The sequence below is a fragment of the Cyprinodon variegatus genome, unplaced genomic scaffold, assembly GCF_000732505.1.
Source record: "Cyprinodon variegatus isolate N-32 unplaced genomic scaffold, C_variegatus-1.0 Scaffold802, whole genome shotgun sequence".
Taxonomy (NCBI): Eukaryota; Metazoa; Chordata; class Actinopteri; order Cyprinodontiformes; family Cyprinodontidae; genus Cyprinodon; species Cyprinodon variegatus.
This window is the reverse complement of record NW_015151255.1, coordinates 308,880-331,608: the sequence shown is the minus strand read 5'-3', so window position 1 is coordinate 331,608 and position 22,729 is coordinate 308,880. Positions and strand designations below refer to the sequence as shown.

Sequence of the window (22,729 nt, the reverse complement as noted above, 5' to 3'; positions counted from 1 at the left end):
AAGGGGAAAAGCTGTAATTTTAAGATAATTGAAAAGACGTTGAAAGCCGGGTTTGCAACGTGTTTTCAACTTCTAATATTGGATCAAAGTGGGACAAAATCAGACTGACCAAACACAGCCCAATTTTCAACAAGGGTATTTTTTTTTAAATAAATCGAGATTATGACGGACCGACCAGACCGACCAGATCTAGCCCAAAAACTAATGTCTAAATGATGTGTGGTGTTTGGGGGGGACAATTTCATGTAAACCTAAAAAGGGAAAGTAATGCAAAGCACGAAAATATTTTTAAATAAGAAACACCCAAGGAAGAACTTATGTTCTTTCTTTCCATTTTCATTGCTTCTTTTTTTCATAAAAAGGGTGGTGGCATAGAGGAAGGGTTAACGTAAACCAGTGGAATAAGGGGGTGTAGGGCTGGGTCTTTGTAAGAGAGGAAAGAGGGGGGGTGGCTATATAATAACTGACAGAACACAAGTGGTGCTTTATCCAGTCTTTCCCTCCCTGGGTAAGAGGAAACCCTAAACTGCTCTGGCCCTTTTCCTTGTGCTCTTTCTTCCCTCTCTATTCTCTCACTACCGCGTGAGTGCACTCAGGAAGAGAATGGCAGCATCATCTGGACAGAGAAAAAACAGGCCGTCCCAAATGTTGGCTTTAGCTCTGCTTCTCATCACCCAGCTTTTGAGCGGTAAGTAAAAATAACCGGTTCCAAGATGGTCAGCTCTGAGGGATTGAATAGCCATGCTTTAGGAGAGGGGGGCTTGGAATGGGTGGGGCTGGAATGGAGTAGTGTTTGTTTATATGGTCAGTTCAACTCAAGTTTTAACCCTACAACTATTCCACTCTCTGAAATCTGAGACTCTCTCAACAGATCATTTAGGGAAAAAAATAAAATAAAATTCAATCTTTGGTTTTGAAAGAAAAAGATTTACTATGAATTTCAAATTTTCATTTCTTTACAAATTATTTTATAGTAGTATTACCATTAATGGTTGTTTTAAAAATGTGGATCTACAATGTATTGTTTGCTAACTCACTAAATGTTTTATGATTAGATATGTACAATTCTTTCCTGCCCGTTTGCAATTTTTTTTTTTTTATTAAACTGTTTTCTCATGACCTTCAAAGAAGTTGGAGGAATGTGTTTATATTTAGCTGGAAGGAATATGAGGCTGGCCGATGCATGCGAGAGAGAAGGGCGTGGAGCCTGGGTGTTAACGTTCATCTTGAATGTGCCTGACTGATGCAGAAGGAGTTTTAGGAACAAAAAGGATGCACACAAAGAAGACCTGGCTTACATAAATATGCATATTGTTTATGCATAATTCATTTTAAAGGAACAAATATCTATTATGAAAATAATAGAAATGATAGTATATGTTTGTAAAGTTAATGATTAAAAGTCATTTATATTTAATAAAAGTGTGATCAATATGTGGTCTATCAGAAAATTGGAAAAATAACTTAATTTGAAGAGAACTAAAAATAACCACAAACTCTCAAAAAAGTTATTAAACTATCAGACTTATACTTTTAATATAAAGCAAAATGTAAATATGTCATTACATACGGCCACCGCTCTGCTCTTTAAATTGCCTCCAATGGCAGAAGATCAAAAAGTCTGACTGCATAATGGATTCAAAGACCCGATATATTACCTGAAGCTTATGATGTCCACAAAGTCATTATAAAAGTAAGGAAATATAGAAAAACAAAAATGTAGTGTTTAAATGAGGTGCAATTACAATATAGTTTGCAGCACTCTGTTGTGGCTGGAAATAAAAACATATCGGTCTCCCTAATTCAATCCTCCTGTCTTTTTCATGGAGGGTAGGCTGCAATAATGAGATCATCAACCAAGAGAGGCAGCTGTGTTCGATTTGTATAATGAAGCAGCACGGATACAATTACAACCTAAAGATTCATAATCAGCTGCAGAAAAACTTTTATATTTCTGATCAAATACATATTTAAAAAAATCTTGAATAGCACTACAGTTCATGTAGTTCCAACTATGTGACACGCCCCATCTGCATCAAATGTGTGGGAAAAATGCTGAGGGAGAGAATGTGAGATGTTAGGGCAAAGTATCAGTTTCCTTTAACTGAACATACCACAGGCTTCCCTCAATAGACACCAAGAAGCTATGAAAAGAGACAAGCAAATTATGTTCCTTAGGAAAAATGTTTTGTACAACTTTAGCAGGATTGAACCAAAGATGAAGATAAAATGGAACAAAGGGAAACTATGTTGTTCTTAGTTTAAGGTGCTGTTATGAAGTCGTTATAAACTCAAGACATAAAACAGTGAAGTACAAAACAACACAGAGCTTTAAAAAAAGTTACCTATTTGCTGCCTTTGGAAAGCAATCTTGCTTATTTTGGTTGGTTGCTGAAAGGTTGTTTTCCTTTTTCCCCTTATATCCAAAATGCTTTTTTAAATGTTTCAGAGTCCACACACTCCCAAATTTAACTAGCGGTTCTGACAATGTGATAAAGGGCAATTATGCAATTTTAACATTTTACTTTATCGACACTTAGCTTCAACTTCCTTTTGTTTTCTAACAAGCTGCTGATGCATTAAGTGAAAAATCATCTGAATCTAAAAAGAAACTGCAGCTCTAACTTAAAATAATGGATGTAACTGGTACAAAGTAATTGAATTAGGTTTGTCCAAGTTCATTTAAGTTTTCAGCTTATAAACTTAATAAGTTGGATCAACTTAATTCAATTACTTGTAACTTATTGAAGCCATTCATTTAAGTTGGATTTGCATTTTTGTTTTAGAGTGTATAAATCTCTCAGTGTATCAAAATGAATAAGCATCTTAACTCTGAGTTAGAAAATTCAACAGAAGCACAAATTAAAAACTATGACGTTCAAAGTGCTGACATTAAATTCATATTTAGGATATTTCTATCTGGAAAACTTTAGCATAAACACATGTGGACTGTACATAAACCAGCTTCTGCTCTGCCTATGCTGTGAAGTGGTTTAAGGAATTTCTCCAGTGAAGCAATGAACCCTGCCCAACCTCACTGCCAACCCCTGGGCATGTAATTATGGAAATCATTGTTTTCATAGCAGCCATTGAAGTAACAGATGTACTGAGGAATTACAGAAGAAATGTCAACAACATAGTGCTCATTCCATCGCATGAGGGAAAGAGCTCGTAATGCGCCAAGTCGAATTTCAGGTTCAAGCTGCAGAGGAGAGCACGAAAGTAGACAGAAACATCTAAAAGAAAATCTTTATTCACACCAGTGACTGTTTTTTTAGTTGCAAATAAAAATTCTTACTTTGAAATAAACTCAGTTTGTTTTCAGCAACTTCTTTGTGTTTAGTTCATTTTCTTTACGTACATTCAGCAATCCAGTATGGAAGTGACTGACTCCATAATTTCTGACCCCGCCTTCCTATATAAACACGAGTAATTGCAAAGTCTTTCTCTGGATTTTGAGACAGACACAGGTTAGATAAAAATCATTTCTGGACATAATTAGTGTGGAGCCTCTGAGCAGTCAATGCGTGACTGCAACAAAATCTCCTCACTATCTACCAGCACACACTCACACCAGACAGGCTCATTCAAAGATAATGCAGAAGGCAGTGAAACTTTAGGACTCAATTGTAAGTTTGTGTGTGTTTGAGAAGGAGAGGGGCGAGGAAGTGATACAACCCCCTCCCCCAAATTGAAAGCAGATGTCATGTTTCCTGATTGTGGCTCCTTAGAAACAGGCATCACGCTCTTGATAAAGAGCTGCAGAGGCCTCAGGGTTGGGTCGGGTGAAATCTGCAGCTGGGTAGGCGCTGGGTAAAGTCAGCTCTGGCTTTTTGGCCTGATTGAAACCATAAGATGAAGTTTGTTTCCAACCATTAAAGAAGAATAGCCTTGGTCCTTCTATTAATCGCTGTGACAGGAATGACAGGGGAGGGGCTGCGGGGGGGTTGGGTCGGCGCAGTGAGATGGTCAAGATGGCGAGGTCAGTGGTCTGTTGTTTCAAAGAGGGCAGGATTCCACAGCATGTTTAACCTCACGAAACCGTTCTCCGATGTCACATTCCTCTGCACACTCTTAAAAATAGACTCTTTAAGAAGGCTGAGGGTTTAATTTATAGAAAACAATCCTTCTTTTAGAATAAAACCCCAGACATAAAACTTAATATAGTTGGGAATATTTTGCAGGGAAAATAATAAGCTCTTTATAAAAAGTGATTAAAAATAATGATGTTAATCGTTTTTTTATGGAATGGATCTTTCTTACTTAATTAAAGAAAAAAAATACTATCATATTTTGGTGACTGTGATGATCTAGAACTGGTCCAGGGTATACCTTCTTACCCAGTGACCACCACCACCTTCAATCATCTGACTGCAATAAATCAAACTCTCTAAAATGCTCTTTGGTATGAGTATACCTATTTGCTGCTCAAAGAGAACTGTTCATCTTATTTTACCTACAAAGTCAGGTGATTTTGTGAAAGAGGGGAAATTTTGGAGGTCATCACTTTTTTCACAATGTTAGTCATAGGAGTATGAGGGTCTAAGATAGGACATAGAAATGTATGAAAAATGAATGAAAGTCTGTGATTTCCCTGTGATGGGTGTCAACCTGTGATTGGTGCACCTGCCTCTTGCTTAATAATAAAGTGAGTTTTGTAGGCGTCCTTTCTGACGCACTTTTCTAGTTTTACCTACTTATTTTCTATAGAATTTAATCAATGCTTTGTTATGCTCAATGTAAACTTTGCCTTGATTTCTTGGTAACTAATTTGACGATATGTTTGGGACGAGTATATTTTTGTGGTGACCGTTGCTCAGTAGCAACAGTAGATACTTGCATTAGTTGTAGGTTTGATTCCAGGCCTCCTTCCATGTACTTAGGTTAGAAAAGGTGACTACTGCTCTAGCCATTGGTGTCTGAATGTGTGCGTGTTTGAGAGTGACATTGGGTGAATGCGGCTATAGTAAAGTGCGTTAGGGGGCTACGAATATGACTAGAAAAGCACTTTATAAATTCATTCATTCCATTTACAGTTAGGAAAAACCTATTTATCTCCAACCTTTGAATGGACCTCATGTACTATGACTAACCTCCTGGATTATTTTTTGAGACATTACTTTTATATTTCGGTGTAATATTCTTTCATAATGATTCCGTCCAATCACCTTCCACTCCCTATATCTCACAGATGAGATGGTGTTTCCCAGGTTGCCAACTGCCTCTTTTTTCCTCCAGATTAAGTCATAGTTGTGGTAACAAACTCTAGTTTTATCAGACCACAGAACATTTCTTATCTACATGTGTTTTGGTTACGATGTTGAATGTTAGCTATAAGCGAAATAAGTAAAACCTGCTGACGAACAGACTGTTTTATGGAACAGGCTGTCGTGTCGTAACCTTTGCAAGTTAGATGCAGCCATAAAGAGGAGTAGTTGCAAGGACTTTGACATGGTGGTCAGTTAATGTGTGCGGGCCATTATCACCTCACTATGCCCAATTACAGAGCACAGCTTGTTTTCTGTCCTGTAAAGAACCAGTTAGGGGCTTTGACCCTCGGTGACATCATGCACACATGGTGCAAACATTTGTCCCAGCTGATTACATCACAGTAGATAGCACTAAACGGAGGTGTAAAAGCATGTGATCCAATCGCTCAACCAAGATTCATAGGAGAACTAGATGTGTTTGTTTAGTTTAAAAACCAGGACTTCCGAAGTCACATTAAAGGTTTCCCTGCTGACCTGAGGTGGTTTGATTCAAATAATGGAGTTACTACAACGTTTTCACACTTTCCTAGACTCCGATAAAAATACATTCTGAAATGGTAATAATAGTTAATCTGAAAAGATGTAAAAGAAATCTGTGGGAATATTTCAAGGACACATTTTGAAATGTTTAGATTTTTTCAATAGTTATCATATTTTAACCATCCATCCATTAGGTGTTCTGGTTCATACAATAGATATGAACCAGAACACCTTTACCCATTTATAAAGAAAACATCTTGGTAAACTAATAAGTGATTATTTAATATAAGTGGTATTTGCCAACATTACCCAGATCAGGAAAAAGGCCAAGAAATAAAATAAACTATTTATAGAAGCGCCTAAATGCTGACCTGCATGCTTCACATACATTCTCAATGCACTGACTGGTGTTAGGATTTTAACTGCAACTCTTAGCTAGAAAATATTAAATAGATGCCTCTTCCTACTTACTGAATAAGGTAGATCATATAAAGTAGATGCAGATGTATATAGATTTTAAGATGTTGCAGACATAGAAAGCATATGCTGCAGGGAAAGTAGAGTTGTGTATTAAGCAGTGAACACACCCTGAGAGGATTTTATGGGGATATTTTTATGGGCGACTGTGTGTGTTAGCAGTTGCTATCTCTTGGCTTTATGTTACAGGGTAGTGAGGAAGGTGTGAAGCCTGAAGACCATATCTCACTTCTATAGGCACTTTGGATTAACTGTTCTGTGCCTGACTGGGATAGGGTAAGGAGAGACAGGGAGCTGGGAGGGCGAAGGGTGTGGAGCAGAGAGCTTCTTCATTCTTCCAAAGTCTGTCACATTCCTTCATCCAGAGTCCCAGGAGATGGGGGGTGCAGAGGTGGAGCATTTCCAGACCACAGCCGATATCAAGAGGAATCTGCTGGGAAAATATTTAGGAGAGCAATAAAGTCAGGGCCTGTGACAAATAAACATATGAGGTTTTGTGTGTTTAGGACAGTTGAAGTCCTGTTACATTCTCACAACTGCACAATGCCTCACAACCGGTACCTCAGCTGTTTAAAGCTTGGGTTGTTGGATTAAAATATGCGGCATGTGAATGTTCATTTCAGTGGAAACACCCTGTTCAATATTGTAGCACTTATTGAAGCAGAATTAAAAGGGTGGAGTGAAACAGATCATGCTGTCAGGCATAATAAGTCAGACTCTACTCTTTGCGTGGTGATTCATATAAGCATCTTTTTTCATTTCTGGCTGTTAGAAGGGCTTTATGTTACAAATAACGAGAGGTTGCTTCATGCAGACTCTTGTTTATTTATTTTTATTTATAAGGCCCTCAGGCTACAGGAGCATGCATGGTCTTGTGTAAATATTGGAGTTTGGTTTTATTGTTGTTTTCAGTAACAAGACATTATTATTAGAAAGACATATAGTGAAATAATGTGGGAAGGCACAAAACTCTGCCAGGGATTTGCGGATGTAAAATATGTGCAAATTCTTTTCCAGTCACTTACCACTAAATCAAAATCCACATATCGCATCGGTAATATGCCCCAAAACAACAGATTTGATCATTAATAATAATAATAGACTTAATTTGCCAAACCACTGGCTGAGGTTTACCTTCCATTCAAGTAAAATTCCCCTAGATTAAAGATTAGTGAGCAGAAACTAGAGGTTTCAGACTCAGCATTCTGGCTGTCTTAGATGTCACTTTTGTATAAGAAACCATAATTTACACTTAACCACATCACCCACTGTAAACCTTATCCATTGTAGTAAATAAACATACAGTCCACCAAGAATTCGGTAGGGATAGTAACTGTAACTCCAACAAAGAAAAGTCTTCCCTTTTCACTGCATCATAGGGAGCAACTGAAAATAAAAACTTCTGTCTCTAATAGGAAAGGAAATATCTATCATCTTATATTACATTAATTCTTTCCTTATGGTAAACTTGTAAATAGCATTATTATGTTTATTAAAACCAATGGACATTTACATTTTCTAGATTCTTCTTTGCAAAGCAGAGAAGACATTGTTCACTTTTTAATTTTTACCTCTTTTTGCCTCCAAACAAATTAATCAGGAGCTTTTTAAAATGCCTCTTGGCAAAGAAAGGGGGCTCTTTGTACCTGATGTTAAAAACACATTTTATTTTATGTGCTCTTATTGACATGTAAAGATTAATGAAAATTTCAAAGAACTATCTGAGACACAGTGCACATCTGCCATAAGAACCGCAACTCTGATGTGTTTTCTGTCAGTATAAACAGCAAAGCTGCAGAGAGTTGCTCTCAAACACAAAGGATGCCAGTAGGCCCCCTGGAGATGATGTCCTGTGTGATGATATGATGATAGGCAACATGTTTGCTCTATAGCTGTGGCACCTGTCTTTCACAATGATTTATCTAAGAAAGCAACTGGATATGTGTCAGTATGCTTTCCATATGTCTCACTTGTAAAGACCAGAAGTGATGACAGATACAGATATGTCTTTATGATGGGACTAGAGTGAATTCATGGAGAGAAGAGAAAAAAAAAACCACAATTGGGAACTTATTTTTTGTTGAAGAAACAAATACTTTCAGTGATCAAAATCATAGAAGCTGTGAAGATTAATCCATTTCTACAACTTTTTTTGGTTTGTTTTTAATGTATATATAGGAGTTCCTTGAAAGCATAATTAGGGCAAAATCTTAAGGTTATTTCCACCAAGACAACAGCTGATTTTGTCTGTTTTTTTTTTTTGTTGTTCCTGAAAAATATTCTATACTTATTTCCTTTGATTTGCTGGTCAAAATTTACATCATTAAAGAGGCATAATGGAGTTGTCTAATGATACTGCCACCTGTTGCCAAAACTCAGAACTGCAGCACTCTTCTTCTCATTCTCATAGTTCGCACTCATTTGTAAGTTTATTTATTTATTTATTTTTTCAGCATGCCTGAAGTTGCCACTGGTGTCTGAGTATTGTTGGATGTCAGGTGCTTTTGATTATCCACAACATCCATCTTGAATCTAAAGATTTGATCATTTGCCAGGTCGGACCCATTCAACATGGACGCTCATGACATCTCATCCACCGAACAGATAAAAATAAAAAGGTTATTTCAAAAATGTTTTCAGTAAAACACTTACATAATGTCTCTTTAAGTACAATAACAGTTTATATCAATTTACAAAAGACAATCAGTCAAGTTGTTACTGACCCTTTTCATCTTGCATCTCCTAAAGCCTTTTCAAGTGCAATAGGAAAATGGTTAATACACATCTTATGCTGCTTAATTGTGATTATTTGTATTCAGGTGCAAACACAATATATTTTTTCATGTGGTGCTGTGCTTAGAGCTGCAGGGACATTAAAAGTAATTAAAACCTGGTATTTTGCATGTACTGCTGCCTTGCGGCAAGAAGGTTTCGGGTTCAATTCCCGACCTGGGGTCTTTCTGCAAGGAGTTTACATGTTCTCCCTGTGCATGCCTAGGTTCTCTCTTGGTATTCCAGCTTCCTACTACAGTACAAAATAATGACTTTTAGGTTAATTGGCTTCTCTAAATTCTCCTTAGGTGTGAGTGTTTTTGAATGGTTGTTTGTCTCTGTGTTGCCCTGTGATGGACTGGTGACCTTTCCAAGGTGTACCCCGCCTTATGCCTGTTGACAGCTGAAGATAGGCACCAGCACCCCTCGCATCCTCAGAAGGGATAAAACGTGACAGAAAATGGATGGATGGATTTAACCATTAAGACTTGATGACCATCTTAGGATGAAATACTTAACACAAAGTCAGAGTGTCCCCAAATAGCTATTAGATGATTTAATCAAAACTACACTTTATTGCCAGAGATATTAGCTAACCTGCCTTAACTGACATATGACCTTAAAGGAATTCCCATTACTAATCATAGGGGCTTAATATGTCGTCAACCACTGTTGGCAGCAAGAACGGCTTCTACTCTTCTGGGAAGGCCATCCACAACGTTTAGGGGTATGTTTATGGGAATTTTTAGAGGCATATTTTTGAGGTTGCAAACTGATGCTGGACTACAAAAGTCTGGCTCTTAAATTTCATCCCAAATGTGTTCAATCGGTTTGAGATCAGGTTTCCATGCATTCATCTTCACTCTGTCATCCATGTCTCTATCGACCTTTCTTTGTGTTGTGGTGCACAGTCATGTTGGTAGAGGAAGGGGCCGTTCAAAGCTGTTCCCACAAAGATGTTGAAGCATTCAGAGTTCCCTTCGCTCAAACTAAGGGGCCAAGCCCAGCTCCTGAAAAAACAACCCCAAACCATAATACCCCATCCACGATGCATCAAAAATACTTCCAGATGGAGAAGATCATTTCGTCAGACCAGAGAAAGCATCTACTGCTCTGGACTCCAGTGGTGGCCTGCTTTACACCACTGCATCCAATGCTTTGCATTGCTCTTGGTGATGTATAGCTTGCTCGACCATGGAAACCTATTCCATGAAGTTCTCTGCTTACAGTTCTTGAGCTAACCTGAGGGCCACATAAACTTTGGAGGTGTCTAGTTATTGAATCTGCTAAAAGAGGACTTATTCACTCTATATGATTCAGCAACCGCTGACCCTGCTCTGTCAACTTATGTGGCCGAGTAGCTGTCGTTCCCAAAGACTTCCAGTTTCTTATGATACAGCTGACAATTGACTGTGGAATATTTAGGGGCTAGGAAATTTCCCGACGGTATTTGTTGCAAAGTTCCACACTGGAATTTACTGAGGTCCTGAGAGTGACCGATTCTTTTACAAATGTTTTAACGCTTAGCTGCTTGATTTTATACAACTTTGGCCCTGGCACTGATTGGAACACCTGATTACAAGTTGGATGGATTAAGCATGCTGACGTCAGTGATGTTTATTATGCTGATGTCTGCATGGTGTAGCACTAGATTTGGCAATGGACATGAATTTAATTATGTGTTTAGGTGTATGTACACCTATAAAAAAAACAATATACTATGTATATATGGTACTGTTTACTCAAATGTTCTGTGTAATCCTTTCAAAAGACAAATGATGGCTTTGCATTTTGTACATATCGTACAACAACTAATTATCAAGCAATTTAAGTAAAACTTGCTCTTCATTAACCTTCTGTAGAAACTCTTCCACAGATCTCTTCACATCATGTATGGGAGTATACGCTAATGTTTTTATGGCAATTAACATCCTACAACCAAAAAGAAGAGAAAATAAAGCAGAGGTTTACAAAATTACACAAGATTACCTTGGTTTAACATGAAATAAGGAATAACATACTGTAGTGAGAGAGTAGAGGTAATGTAATTTATGGAGGAAAGAGATCATGGGCATTTTTTGACTATGAAGTAATGTTATTTTCCTGCTAGGCAGAGTGAAGGAAAAAAAAAGGTTTGAATGCGACGGATCTGGTTCTGTTTCCTTGATCCATCAACTGCAACAGGACCTAAACAGTTCTCAGCTTTATTGACACCAGGCTTAACAGAGGAAACAGCATGAATTGGAATATTTAATAATTACTTTACCCAAGAATCCAATCTATTCCTCAGGTAACTAAATATATGGCAGCTTAAGACATTTCCCTTATAATTAAAAAAAAAAATGAGATAAAAAGAAAAAGCTGCCCGAGGACTTTGACCAGTTTTAGAATGACCGCATATTTGATAGTGAAACCTAAAACAAACAAAAAAACAAAACAGTTTTATTATTTCTATGGAGTTTTAAGTTCAACTGACTTGCAGAAAAAAATCTCAGGTCCCGAATTACTCCAGCTTAAAAGTCATGGGGTCCAAAGTGCAACCTAGGGACAAATTGATAAAAAGTTCAAGAAATTGATTGCAGTAAGTTACAACAACATAAAATTAATACCATTCGGCTATGGATATATTACTGTTCACACACTAGAATCTCACAAATACAAATATTAAAAATACCTGTTTTTTAATCATACTCTTCAATCCTGGTTACATTATATAGTACTGATTTGACTCTATTAGTTGTGAAATATTTATATGCTGTAAAACAATCTATTTGAGCACATAAAATAAAACCATGATCTTAACCACACGATCAATTACAAATGTTATACATTATCAGTTACACTTTCTCATTATTCCAAGAATGATGTAGCACAATGAATTGTTCCCAATATTTTGCAATGATATGAAATTATCTAAAAATAAGCTATTCTGTCAGAGTTTGGTGGAAGTTGTTAAGGACTCAAATGCAGTAAAGAGGAGGCAGAAATGAGTTTGCTGATTAAATGGGAAATTGTAACAGAAGCACAAATCAAACAACACTAAAAAGAAACCAAAAAAAAACAGGAGATATCAGGGAGAAACAACACACAGGGAGCAAAGCAATGAAGCAACAAGACACCTGCCCTGAGGAACTGCACAGGGAGAGTATATATGGGAGACAGAACAAAGACTGGGGTAATCAGTCTTTGGATATGGATATGGAACAGGTGTGGATAGAAGGGTGCCAAGGGAAAAGGAACCTGGCACAAGAGGAAACACAAAAATCACCACACTGCCAGAACACAATGACAAAGTCACAAAATTAAAGAGAAACTAAAAATAAAACTAAACAAAGGGCAGAACCCTGACATATTCTTTATATTATCCTAATTACAAGCTGTATTTACAAATGTGCATGCAATGATCAAGTCTCATTAAATACATTATATTTTTCCAAGTTTAAAGAATGTGACGTAGCTGTGATTTATATTTACTGTGGGTTCGTAATGAATACTTATGACCAGTTCTATGGTTGTGTATCTATGCATATTTTACATCAGGTCGATATTTCTAACAATACTGTTTGTTCTTATTTTATAGCAGGAGTGATGGCACAGGAAAATGTAAGAGGAGATGGAGTCCTGAAGACGACTGGAGCTCCTGGTAAGTCATAAGATATATTGGAAAAACAAACAATGAAAGAAAGAACGTTTGGTAGTTTCAAAAAAGGTGTTCCAAGCTGAAAATCTTGCCAAAGTGTCTCATTAGGCATGCTTCAGTTTTTTTGTAGACATATAGGGTATGTAGAGCTAACAGGACAACAGTAGAGTTGTCCTTTTAGCTTCTCTTAGAGGACCATAGCAAGGGTTGAAGTTGGAGTATAGCAGGGAGAGGATTAGCTCCCTAAAAGCTATTTGCTTTAGCTACAAAACGATGAATTTATCTCTCCAGGGCATTGATCAGTCTGTGCTTTAGGCTCAAAAATGTAAGTATATTTGTCCCTTTTTCAAAAGTGACAATAGGATGGAGAGAGGGATGGATAACTTATAAAAAAATCCAAATTTACTTGTTTATCAATCGTTAAACACTCAGCTATTTTCAAAACATATTATATAATATAAAACATATTAAACATGACAGAAGTTATGAGCTATTGGTTATAAACAGATGAAATAGGTTCCCTACATAGGCATGGAGATAGAAAGGAGAAGCACTGTTGTCCGAGGGATGGTGACGTAGAGCGGCTGCTCCCATGCATCAAAGGAAATCATAGGAAGCCAAGCCAACTTTCTTGAGGAAGGTTTTTTTGTGAAAAAGAAGGCACTGACCAAGGTTTTGAATATAAATAATATAAATTATAATATAATTTATATTCTTTACTAATTTAATATAATATAAATTATATTAAAGTAGTAAAGACAATAAAAGTTTTAAAGGGATGCAATGTACCTGTAGATGTCTCCCTTTGGAACGATTATGGATGCCACATCTTAAGGGGAGCTTAAGGCAGAGCCCAAAGAACTCTGGAAGAACAATATATAGGACTCGCATAGTAAGCACTTTCTGTGACTTTTTATGAGGTTATATTTTTATCTAAGTAAAATTTGAGATATTTTAAAAGTTTAAAGTGGTTCTTTGTAACTCTTGCACTCTGCTTTAACTATTAGCTCAATTTTAGATATAATAAATGATTTTCTAAATCAGTATTGAAGTATATAGATGTGTGGGCGGCCTTTATCAAAAACAGGCCTACGGTATGTAACTTGAGAGGGTGCGATTTGTTGCTGAATGGGTGATATGACCTAGAATGCTCTATGGCTCCCTTTAGACCAGTGGTCATTGATTAGCAGAGCGCGGTCCGGATCCGGACTCACCTGCTGGATAATCCGGATCCAACCTGATTTAAAGCATTTATAAATGACCGCATGTTGTCTGAAGGCAGCATCTATTTTCACTTGCACCGCCTCTCCTGTTTGTACGGTAAAGCCCTCCAGAGCATCCAGCACCAGGCTGCACGTGATACAAATCAGCCAATGAGCTGTTAGTCAGGGTTGCTGCTGCGAGCCACTTTTTACACACAGCACTCAAACCTGTGGCAAGCCGGGCGATGGGAAAGAAGGAGAAGACGATAAGAAAAGGTGAAAGAAATTGTGGACTGCTGGAAGAACTGCAGTGAAGTGATAGAAAAGTGAAATGGTTTGCTCAAAGATGACCCTGCACATTTTGAGTATGTTTGACTCAACCTACTGCTGTACAGCAGGATTTCCCACCATGAACATTATCATAAATAAATATCGATCCAGGCTCAAAATGATATATGCTTGAGAATGGCTTTTTCAAACCCAGGTTTAAAGCCTTGCAGGGCAGCACAAAGCCCACTGCTCTGGATGCATAAAAAAAATTTATTTTAGTGTTAAATGCTGTTTAAAGTGATGGATTATAATTAAAAATGTCTCTGGACCTTTACTGCTTGTTGATATTCTTTATTCAGACCCTACTGATTTCTAATTGGTTACCCCTGCTTTAGAGCTTATTAAGAGGTTGCTAAGCTTAATGTTGCTGTGAGGCAACAAAACTGTTTTATCATTGTAATGAACTCTCAAAGTTCTCATTCTAGTGGTCAAAAGGATCTGGCCATCAGATCCTAAACATGGAGGGAGATTCTTTCATTTTGTGGCAGTGTTGTGTTGTCAATGGCCTTCAGGGCTTCTAAACTGACAAGTTCCAATTCCATAGTGGCTTAGAGTCACATAGTGCCACTTTGGTGAAGGTGATCGACAGTAAGACTGGGAGTAAATTTCTGGCCGACTTCTCACTGCTTGAATAACAATTTCCTCTGAATTAAACCAAAAACGATGTAACCCTTAATAAGAAGGCATTGTTTCTATTCCTGTTCAGACATTAATTAGGCGTGTTCTTTCAGCAACTACAGAGCCATCTGGTCAAGTGCCTATTTACCCCACCATGGAGGAAAATGACATTTCTACAAAGACACCTGAAAGTCATGTCAGCACCTATCTTCATACAATCCAGCCCAATCCCTCAGAGGAAACAACAAATGACACATTTCAGACAAAACTGCCTGTTCAACACCCGGATACTTCAGCACCCAGTACTACCAGAGGTGACAACCTACCAGGGGTAAGATAAGCTATACTCAGATATTTCACTACAAAGAATGAGCACAAATTCTGCATATGTGGACATGTTAAATACTCTCAGTACAAACTTAAAATCCACTACCCCTACACAACAGTAACATACTGCAGTAATATGTCTACTTGTAAGAAAGAGATGTGATGAAACGTTTTGGTTTGCAGCCTCGGGACGTGACGTGTGGGAGTAAAGAGAGAGTGGAGGGAAAAAACGCTGTTCTCTTGAAACTCAAGAGATCCGGCAACTGTGTAAGTTTAAACAAACTTTTTTTAGTCTTAATTTTACATTTATTTCAAAGTGATGTTGTTTTATTAGAAGCTAAATGACATGTATATATCATCACAACCTAAAAACTGGCACATAAATGAGAATTAATGCCTAACTCGCTTTATGTTTCCTAGCTACCAAATCGTTTTATCAAACCTAAACTAAAATATTCCCCAATGGCTCAGAAGCCAGTGACCCAGGGAAGTTACCGGTATGCATGAATGTTAATTTCAAAGAGCCTGTGCAGTCCAAGAAATTTCTGTTGCATGTACTGTAAAGCTGGGGCACAGGCTGAGAAGACAGTGGGAGGGCAGCACAATGGGTGGGCCCATTGCTTCTGTAAAATATGTAATGTATAGCAGCCTGGGGGAGAAATGTGGACGTGTGTGTGTGATTGTATGTTTCTGTTTATAACAATAAATTCCTCCGTATCTCAGAATGACAGCTTTGGGGTTTGCCGCTTTTTTTTGTGGAGGTTTAAAGTTACCTCATATGCTTTCTTTTAGCTTTAGCTTTTATTTAGAATGAGGACAAAATGCATTATTTACTCTTTGAACAATGGAAACACAAGGAACAAATTCAGGAGATTTGTGCTGTTGAACAATAGATCAAACCACTGTCATTGTTCTGTAAGTAAAACAGTGATGCCCATAGCAAAACATATTTAACTCTTCAAAAAAAATAAACCTAATTGAATTTGAGAATCAGGATTTCCCAAGTTAGAGAACAGACATAAAGGAAATTGCTTTTAGATTCTAACTAAATCTGTAGCAGTATTCCTGATAGGATTCTCTGACATATGAATAAGTACACGTGTTTTTTTTCCTTTTTAAATGCAACTAGCTATGAATGTCCTGCTGGTGTGAATGATTTAAATCATTCAGACACTGTGATAAAAACACATCTGGATATAATGTGATACATTATTTGCAGGAAGACACACGGCAGGTCATTATAGATCATCTTCCGCAACTGTGTCATGAAGACTGTAAGATGGAGCTTTATCAAGAAGACAACACAGATAGCGTCCTGGTGTCTGGAAAGTATGTGGAAGGTCAGTATTCTGAATAATGATAATCACACGCCTTCAAACTTTTTCATTGCTTTAGGCGGAGATAAATCATCTCTTTCAGGAATGTTTAATATGCGTGTGTCTTTTAACAGGAAAGCTGTGTTAACACAACCTGCATTCATGCATCCCTACTTTCAGATTTCTAATAGTTATGGCTCCTTTGTTTAGATAATACTCTGAGATTAATTTAACTTTTTATTGTTTTTTTTTTAGTTTTTACTGCACTAGTGGCTCTTTTTTGGACATTAGGCCGACAAGACAGGGGTATAAGCATGTGGCAAAAGACCACTGGTCAGATTCAAACCCGCATCGAGGACTAAGGCCTCCATACATGGGTCATGTGTGCTAACCACTGCTCCACCGAAGNTTAGATAATACTCTGAGATTAATTTAACTTTTTATTGTTTTTTTTTTAGTTTTTACTGCACTAGTGGCTCTTTTTTGGACATTAGGCCGACAAGAGAGGGGGAGAGACATGTGGCAAAAGACCACTGGTCAGATTCAAACCCGCATCGAGGACTAAGGCCTCCATACATGGGTCATGTGTGCTAACCACTGCTCCACCGAAGCGTGCCCCATTAATCTGACTTCTTTATTTGTTTACATTTGCAGATGATGTGACAGAAATGGTGGACAAATTCAACAGCCTCATCGGAAAAGATAATGTAAGCTTTTTTTTTTAAAGAGATCAAATTTATTTGATGCTTTCAAAAGGACTTTATTCAGCTCATCAAGCTGAGTCATAAGTTTGTCACTATGTTTCTCCAACCTCTTCCCTGCTGAGAAGACCAACGCACAGCCAGAGAAATTACACATTTCTAACCAAAGCCGTAAATTACACCATTTGTCATGAAGGATCTATAATGGAGGAGTCACTCTAATTGACTCAATGAGCTAAATGCTGGTTGATTTAGGATCAAATTTGTAACACATTAAGGAGAAGGAAAAACGCTCCCCTTAGTCTGGGAATGCTCTCTGAGGCATCACATTGCCACACTGACGGCTGGTGTTAAAAACTAAAAGCCCCAAAACAAACAACATGTCAGCAGCAAAACATTTTACTTCCACCTTAGGACCAGTTTTTAGTCACATCCATCAGTGTCTTTTCTTTTAACATCCCAAGCTTTTCCGCATTACTTGTTTATGAATAAATGTAATCCTTGCATAATCATAACAGTTCACCTGTATTTAGATATAATCAAACCCAGGAAGGAGTGCATACTGGTTGCAGTAGTAATATTAATGGATCAAAAATACTTTTGTCTGCTTTATAGAGAAGCTACTAGTAATTATTTGAATATATATTTACATTTGAACCACGTGATTACACACGGAATCAATGGAAGGACAAGGAACCTTTTTACTCTAAAGTCTGACAATAATTTTTACTGTAATAAACTGATTCATTTTCTAATTTGAACTTAAACTTTACATTTTTAATGTTTACAGGCTTTTCCTAAGTAGATGATATATTAAATATTGTATGACTTGCATCATGCAATTTCAATCAAGCACACAGAACACATTTCCTTTTTGATTAGTTTGATAAATGGATGACTTCATGCTTGTAAATTACCGGTATTGTTTGAATGAATAATTAGGCACTTTCTGCCACCTGGGGAATTTCACCAAGAATCTTGGGGGGTCTATAGTTCTAGCTTTGGTATCTGGTCAAAATTGTGTTAATTTCTCCTTGTGATCTGATACAGGGAAGCCGCTTGAGGTGTTACCCCAAAGCCCTCTCAGAAATCTACCTGCATTTAACTACAATGATACACTCAGTCATAGCATGACCACCTGAGCTTTACCAAAATGTTTAAAGGCACAGTAATATACGTGTTTTATAAATATATAAGTTTGAACAGAGATAGACCAAAGAAAACTGCATAAAAGTTATATATTACTAAATATTCTTGCACTAACTAATAATCTCATCTGAACCTAAACTGACTGATTTTAAACTGTAGGAAACAAGGAATGTTAGAATCAAAGCGTAATATTTAAGCTTTATAGACTAAAACACCCAGCAATATTTATATATTTTTCACGATTCTGATCATTACAAGTTAAAGTGGAAAAAGTTATTTTAATTTCAAACTGAAAAAAAATATGAATCTCTAAAATCAATTATTCTATTATTAGAACAATTAGTAATAGCCATTAATAAATAACATTGTCAGTCAATGGTGTTCAAATCAACAAAAAAAATTTGAACAAAACAACAAAAAGTTGACGACCTAAATAATTAGGTGATGGTCTAGTGGTTAGAGCAGTGCGCTTTTGCTCTGAGAAGGTTGCAAGTACCTGGTTCAAACCCCACAGCCTGCACTCTGGGTTCCTGAGCAAAGACTTTCACCCGACACTGCTCCCTGAGTGCCGCACAATGGCAGCCCGCTGCTCCCCAAGGGGATGGGTTAAAATGCAGGGATAAAATTTTGGGTAGGAAGGGTAGGAATTATTAGGAGCTAAAGTTACAGTGCACAGCAATACCTTTTGGGTGAGCAAACGTATTTAGCAATGAACAAAGGCAGGGTTACTGGTTTTTGGTGGTTATCGACAGCCCTTTTTAAGGTGGATTAACGATCTAGCTTTGGCATAATAGCAGTTGGATCTGTCTGAGGTTGCTAGAGGATAAACAGGGATGCTTTTACAGTTAATAAATTCATTAATATCCTGTTGATTACAACAGATAGAGAATGCAAAAAAAAAAAAAAAAACTAGTGATTCAACAGTACTTTCACAGAGTGTGAAACACATAAAATCTTACATGAATTTAGCACAGCCATCACAGAAAATGGAGAAAATGTTTAATAATGGATAAGAGAACTTTTCAAATGTCTGAACTTGAAGACATGTTAAGCTTAATGTGTCATCATGGAGAGAGGAGTCCGCCCCTCCTGGCTCTCTGGTTGTATTTCAATCTAGAGATGAACTCTAAACTGGGACTTTAGGGAGCAATCGGATGACGGCTTGGTGAAAAATAATTTAGATTGATAGCTGATTGGAGAAGTGAAAGTTAATCAATATATACACCTGGTAATGTTTTCTCTTTTGGCTTCACAGGGACTGTGATGACAGTAGAAAATAATATCACTTCAGCCAGAAAAGTCATTCCCTCATCTCAGAAATTGTTTTAAAGTTTTCTATATTTTCTAATTTCTTTTTAAAATTTTCTATCTCAGAGAAACTTTTATTGTTTTCAATCTTAGAACCTCATAATAACCCAGCAAGACTGTATCCTTATTATAATTAGAAACCCTGGGTTGCCAAATGAGTGGACAAGGATTTGCTTTGTCTTAGTTGCAGACGTGAATTATTTTGCTAATTAAAAGGCATAGTAATTAAAAAATGCTTCTCAAGTTTAACTTAAATATTTACATTTATCACTTGATTTTTTCTGTCAGACTGATATCCAGTCAGCCACTCCTCGCTGGGGGAAGAACTCAAAGACGGTGCTGGTTTCCTTGCTGCTTGTTGGCTTGTTGCTGGCTGCACTGCTGGTCGGATTGTATTACTTTAAGACACATCGCAAGAACTCCAAAGGTGTCAGATTGGTAAGTTGTTTATTATTAATGCAGTGTTAAAAAAGCCTAAATATATCGGCGACTGCCACTGGTTTCACAACTGTTATCCTTGTCTTCTCAAAATGGGACAGATTGTATAAACGATAATGTAACATTCTGAATAAATAGTGCAAAGAAAGTGTTTATCTGAAACAAAGAGCCAAGAGGTTCAAAAATAAAAATAAAATACACATGGATGTCATTTTTCTAAAGTGATCCACTCAATTCATGACTAAAGGAGGACACGCCTGACTTTTATGTGGTTCGAATCACCATTAATTCCTTTAAGCTGGTTTTACCTTAGCTCCCTGCCAGGGATTGCACATGTTTCTGCTGTTTTTAATTTTTTTATTATGTAACGTCATCTTTTTAAACATTTACATATGGAGGCACGCCTGCAAGATTATTTTACAGGGATGTTATCAAATGGGTGGCCCAACTATTTTCATTAGGTGTAGAATAACTGAAATAGGAACCAATGCTTATATACCGAACACTTAACTAGGTTTTCATCTGTGCATAATACTGTAGGTTTACCAAGAACCGTGTTTTCAAAAGTTAAAACAACATCAAAGTAATCATAGCCAAATCCCATAAAACCCTAAAGAAAGGACTTATACACTTTCCATACACTCCTTCCTGCTATAGCTTAGAATAAATCTTTGCCAATCTAATAGAAGATCCACATTAAAGCTGTGGCTTTGTTTCCTCCTTAGGCTGAGTCTTTCCAGGTGGATGAGGAAAACCAGGCCAACACTCTGGTATCTGTGGCCCCGCTGCCTCAGGAGCCTGCTGACAAACCCACCGCCAATGGAGAGTCTCCCCCTGAAAATGGGGCGAACAGCACCCCAACCACTAATGGACACTCTGCTGCCCAGACTCCAGTGGCTGATACCGAGATGTGAATCACCCTCCCATCTGCAGTATCTCAATGTGCCAGTCACCTACTAACCTCTCCGTTAATCTGAGACAAATTCAGCTTGAATTAATCACAAACATCCGTATCTCCTCCTGCTCTTCTACTAAAATAATAAGACTCCATATGAAGAAGCAAATGTTGATCAAATGATGTCAATGCCTGTAATGTGAAAAGTTTGGGAACACTCGCCTTTGCTGATGTCAAAACCTGCCTACACTGACAGAGAGGCTGGTTATTAGAGACCTGCTCTAACTTCAGTGTTTGCAGAATTATGAAGTCCTGACAATAACGTATTGCCGATCTCTAAAAAAGAAGCAAAAAAAAGAAACATTTTTTGTACCAAATACGAAATTGTACTGCAATTAAACCATGTGATGCCTAGCAGCTGATAGAAAACAGATTCCTGTATTTTTGATAAAAGAACGCCAATTTTTTTACTGCTTATTTCATAGCATCAATTGCTGCCTTAAAAGTGAACTAAAAAGCCAAATTTAGTTTTGCTCTTGAGTTAGATAGAAGGCAGCATTTACAATCTTTTGCAGTACTAAGAAATAAACAATGTGCCAAAGTTTTAAAAATGTATAAATGTACGTTGGAAGTAGTTAGTTTCTAAGTTGTTTGTTTTGTATACACTGTTTATACAAAATGACAATAAAAGTTGTCTAAGTTGGTTTAGCCTTCTTCCTGCCGAACAACCAAACATCTGCAGCCAAGCTTTAATTAAAACTCATTGAAAGCAGGATCTAAAACGTATTTTTATGATGTAATAATGTGGTTTCCAGTATTGTACATTTTTTTAAATATTTGTTTTACAATGAAATAGATTTTTCATTTTTTTACTACTGTCTTAGGTAACTATACAGAAAATTAGCTTGTTTACAAAATAGACTGGGAGTTTTTTAGTTGCCAGGATAAGAAAGAACATCGTTGCTGTGACGTTCTTTCATGGCTCAAAGCAGGTTCAGATTTCAAAGTAGCATATTTGTTTTCTTATTTTTGTAAAACATGTTTTCTACTCCAGTGTTAAACTTTTATTTTTTATTTTTCTGTTGCTGTGTGCTCCATGTATAAATTTGCTTGCTTTCTTATTCATAAACTGTTGTTACAAACATGCAGGTGGTTCTCATCATATTTGTGCTGTGATGACTTGATAGATCAATAAAAGAAGAACATGCAACCACAAGCCTGAGAAAAAAATCTGGTTTAATATTGCTTTACTCAAAAACAGACACTAACCACAAACCCTATATCATGACCTACTTTGGAATTAGGCTTAAACCAAATCTTGATACTAAAGAGCCATAGCCAGTAGCAAATAGATTAAGCAGATTTAGGTCTCTAAAAGAGACGCAATCAGGACACAGACAGGAATATTTGCATTGATTTGTAAGGACTAATCAGCTATGGCTTCTGGTTCTACATGCAAATCCAGTTTTATTTAAAATTTGAGGCAGATCAACATGTCCGACATGATTTTTCTCTTGATATTGTTGGGTTTGATGCTGTGTATATATAGTGTGGTTTCCCTAATATAACTAATCTACCAAACAAACAATCACTGATAAAGATTTTTGTGCTGAAAATTGTATAAATAGGGTGTAAATTTAGATATACTTAAACATTTTACACACTGCAACACATTTTAATCCATTCCACATTTACATTATCAGCTTAAAAACTTTCCCATGTCCTAGTTTTAGTTTGCCTTCCAAATTTCTCTATTTTCTCAAACCCATTGAATAGAAAAAAAAAAGTTATTGAGTTTGTTTCTTA

General features: G+C 37.0%; 1 protein-coding gene across 2 annotated transcripts; it reads left to right on the top strand.

Annotated features, from left to right (window-relative positions):
* Window positions 1-459: 459 nt before the first annotated feature.
* On the top strand, window positions 460-22,139 carry cd34 (CD34 molecule). Of its 2 annotated transcripts, none has more exons than XM_015396522.1 (8): window positions 460-688; window positions 12,580-12,642; window positions 14,903-15,120; window positions 15,300-15,383; window positions 16,336-16,456; window positions 17,087-17,139; window positions 19,879-20,028; window positions 20,754-22,139. In XM_015396522.1, the coding sequence occupies exons 1-8, from the start codon at window positions 604-606 to the stop codon at window positions 20,940-20,942; spliced, it is 963 nt and encodes a 320-aa protein (XP_015252008.1). In that variant the 5' UTR covers window positions 460-603; the 3' UTR covers window positions 20,943-22,139. The 2 variants fall into 2 exon arrangements, with proteins under 2 accessions (XP_015252008.1, XP_015252009.1); XM_015396523.1 differs by having other exon boundaries at window positions 481-688; window positions 12,583-12,642.
* Window positions 22,140-22,729: the final 590 nt, after the last annotated feature.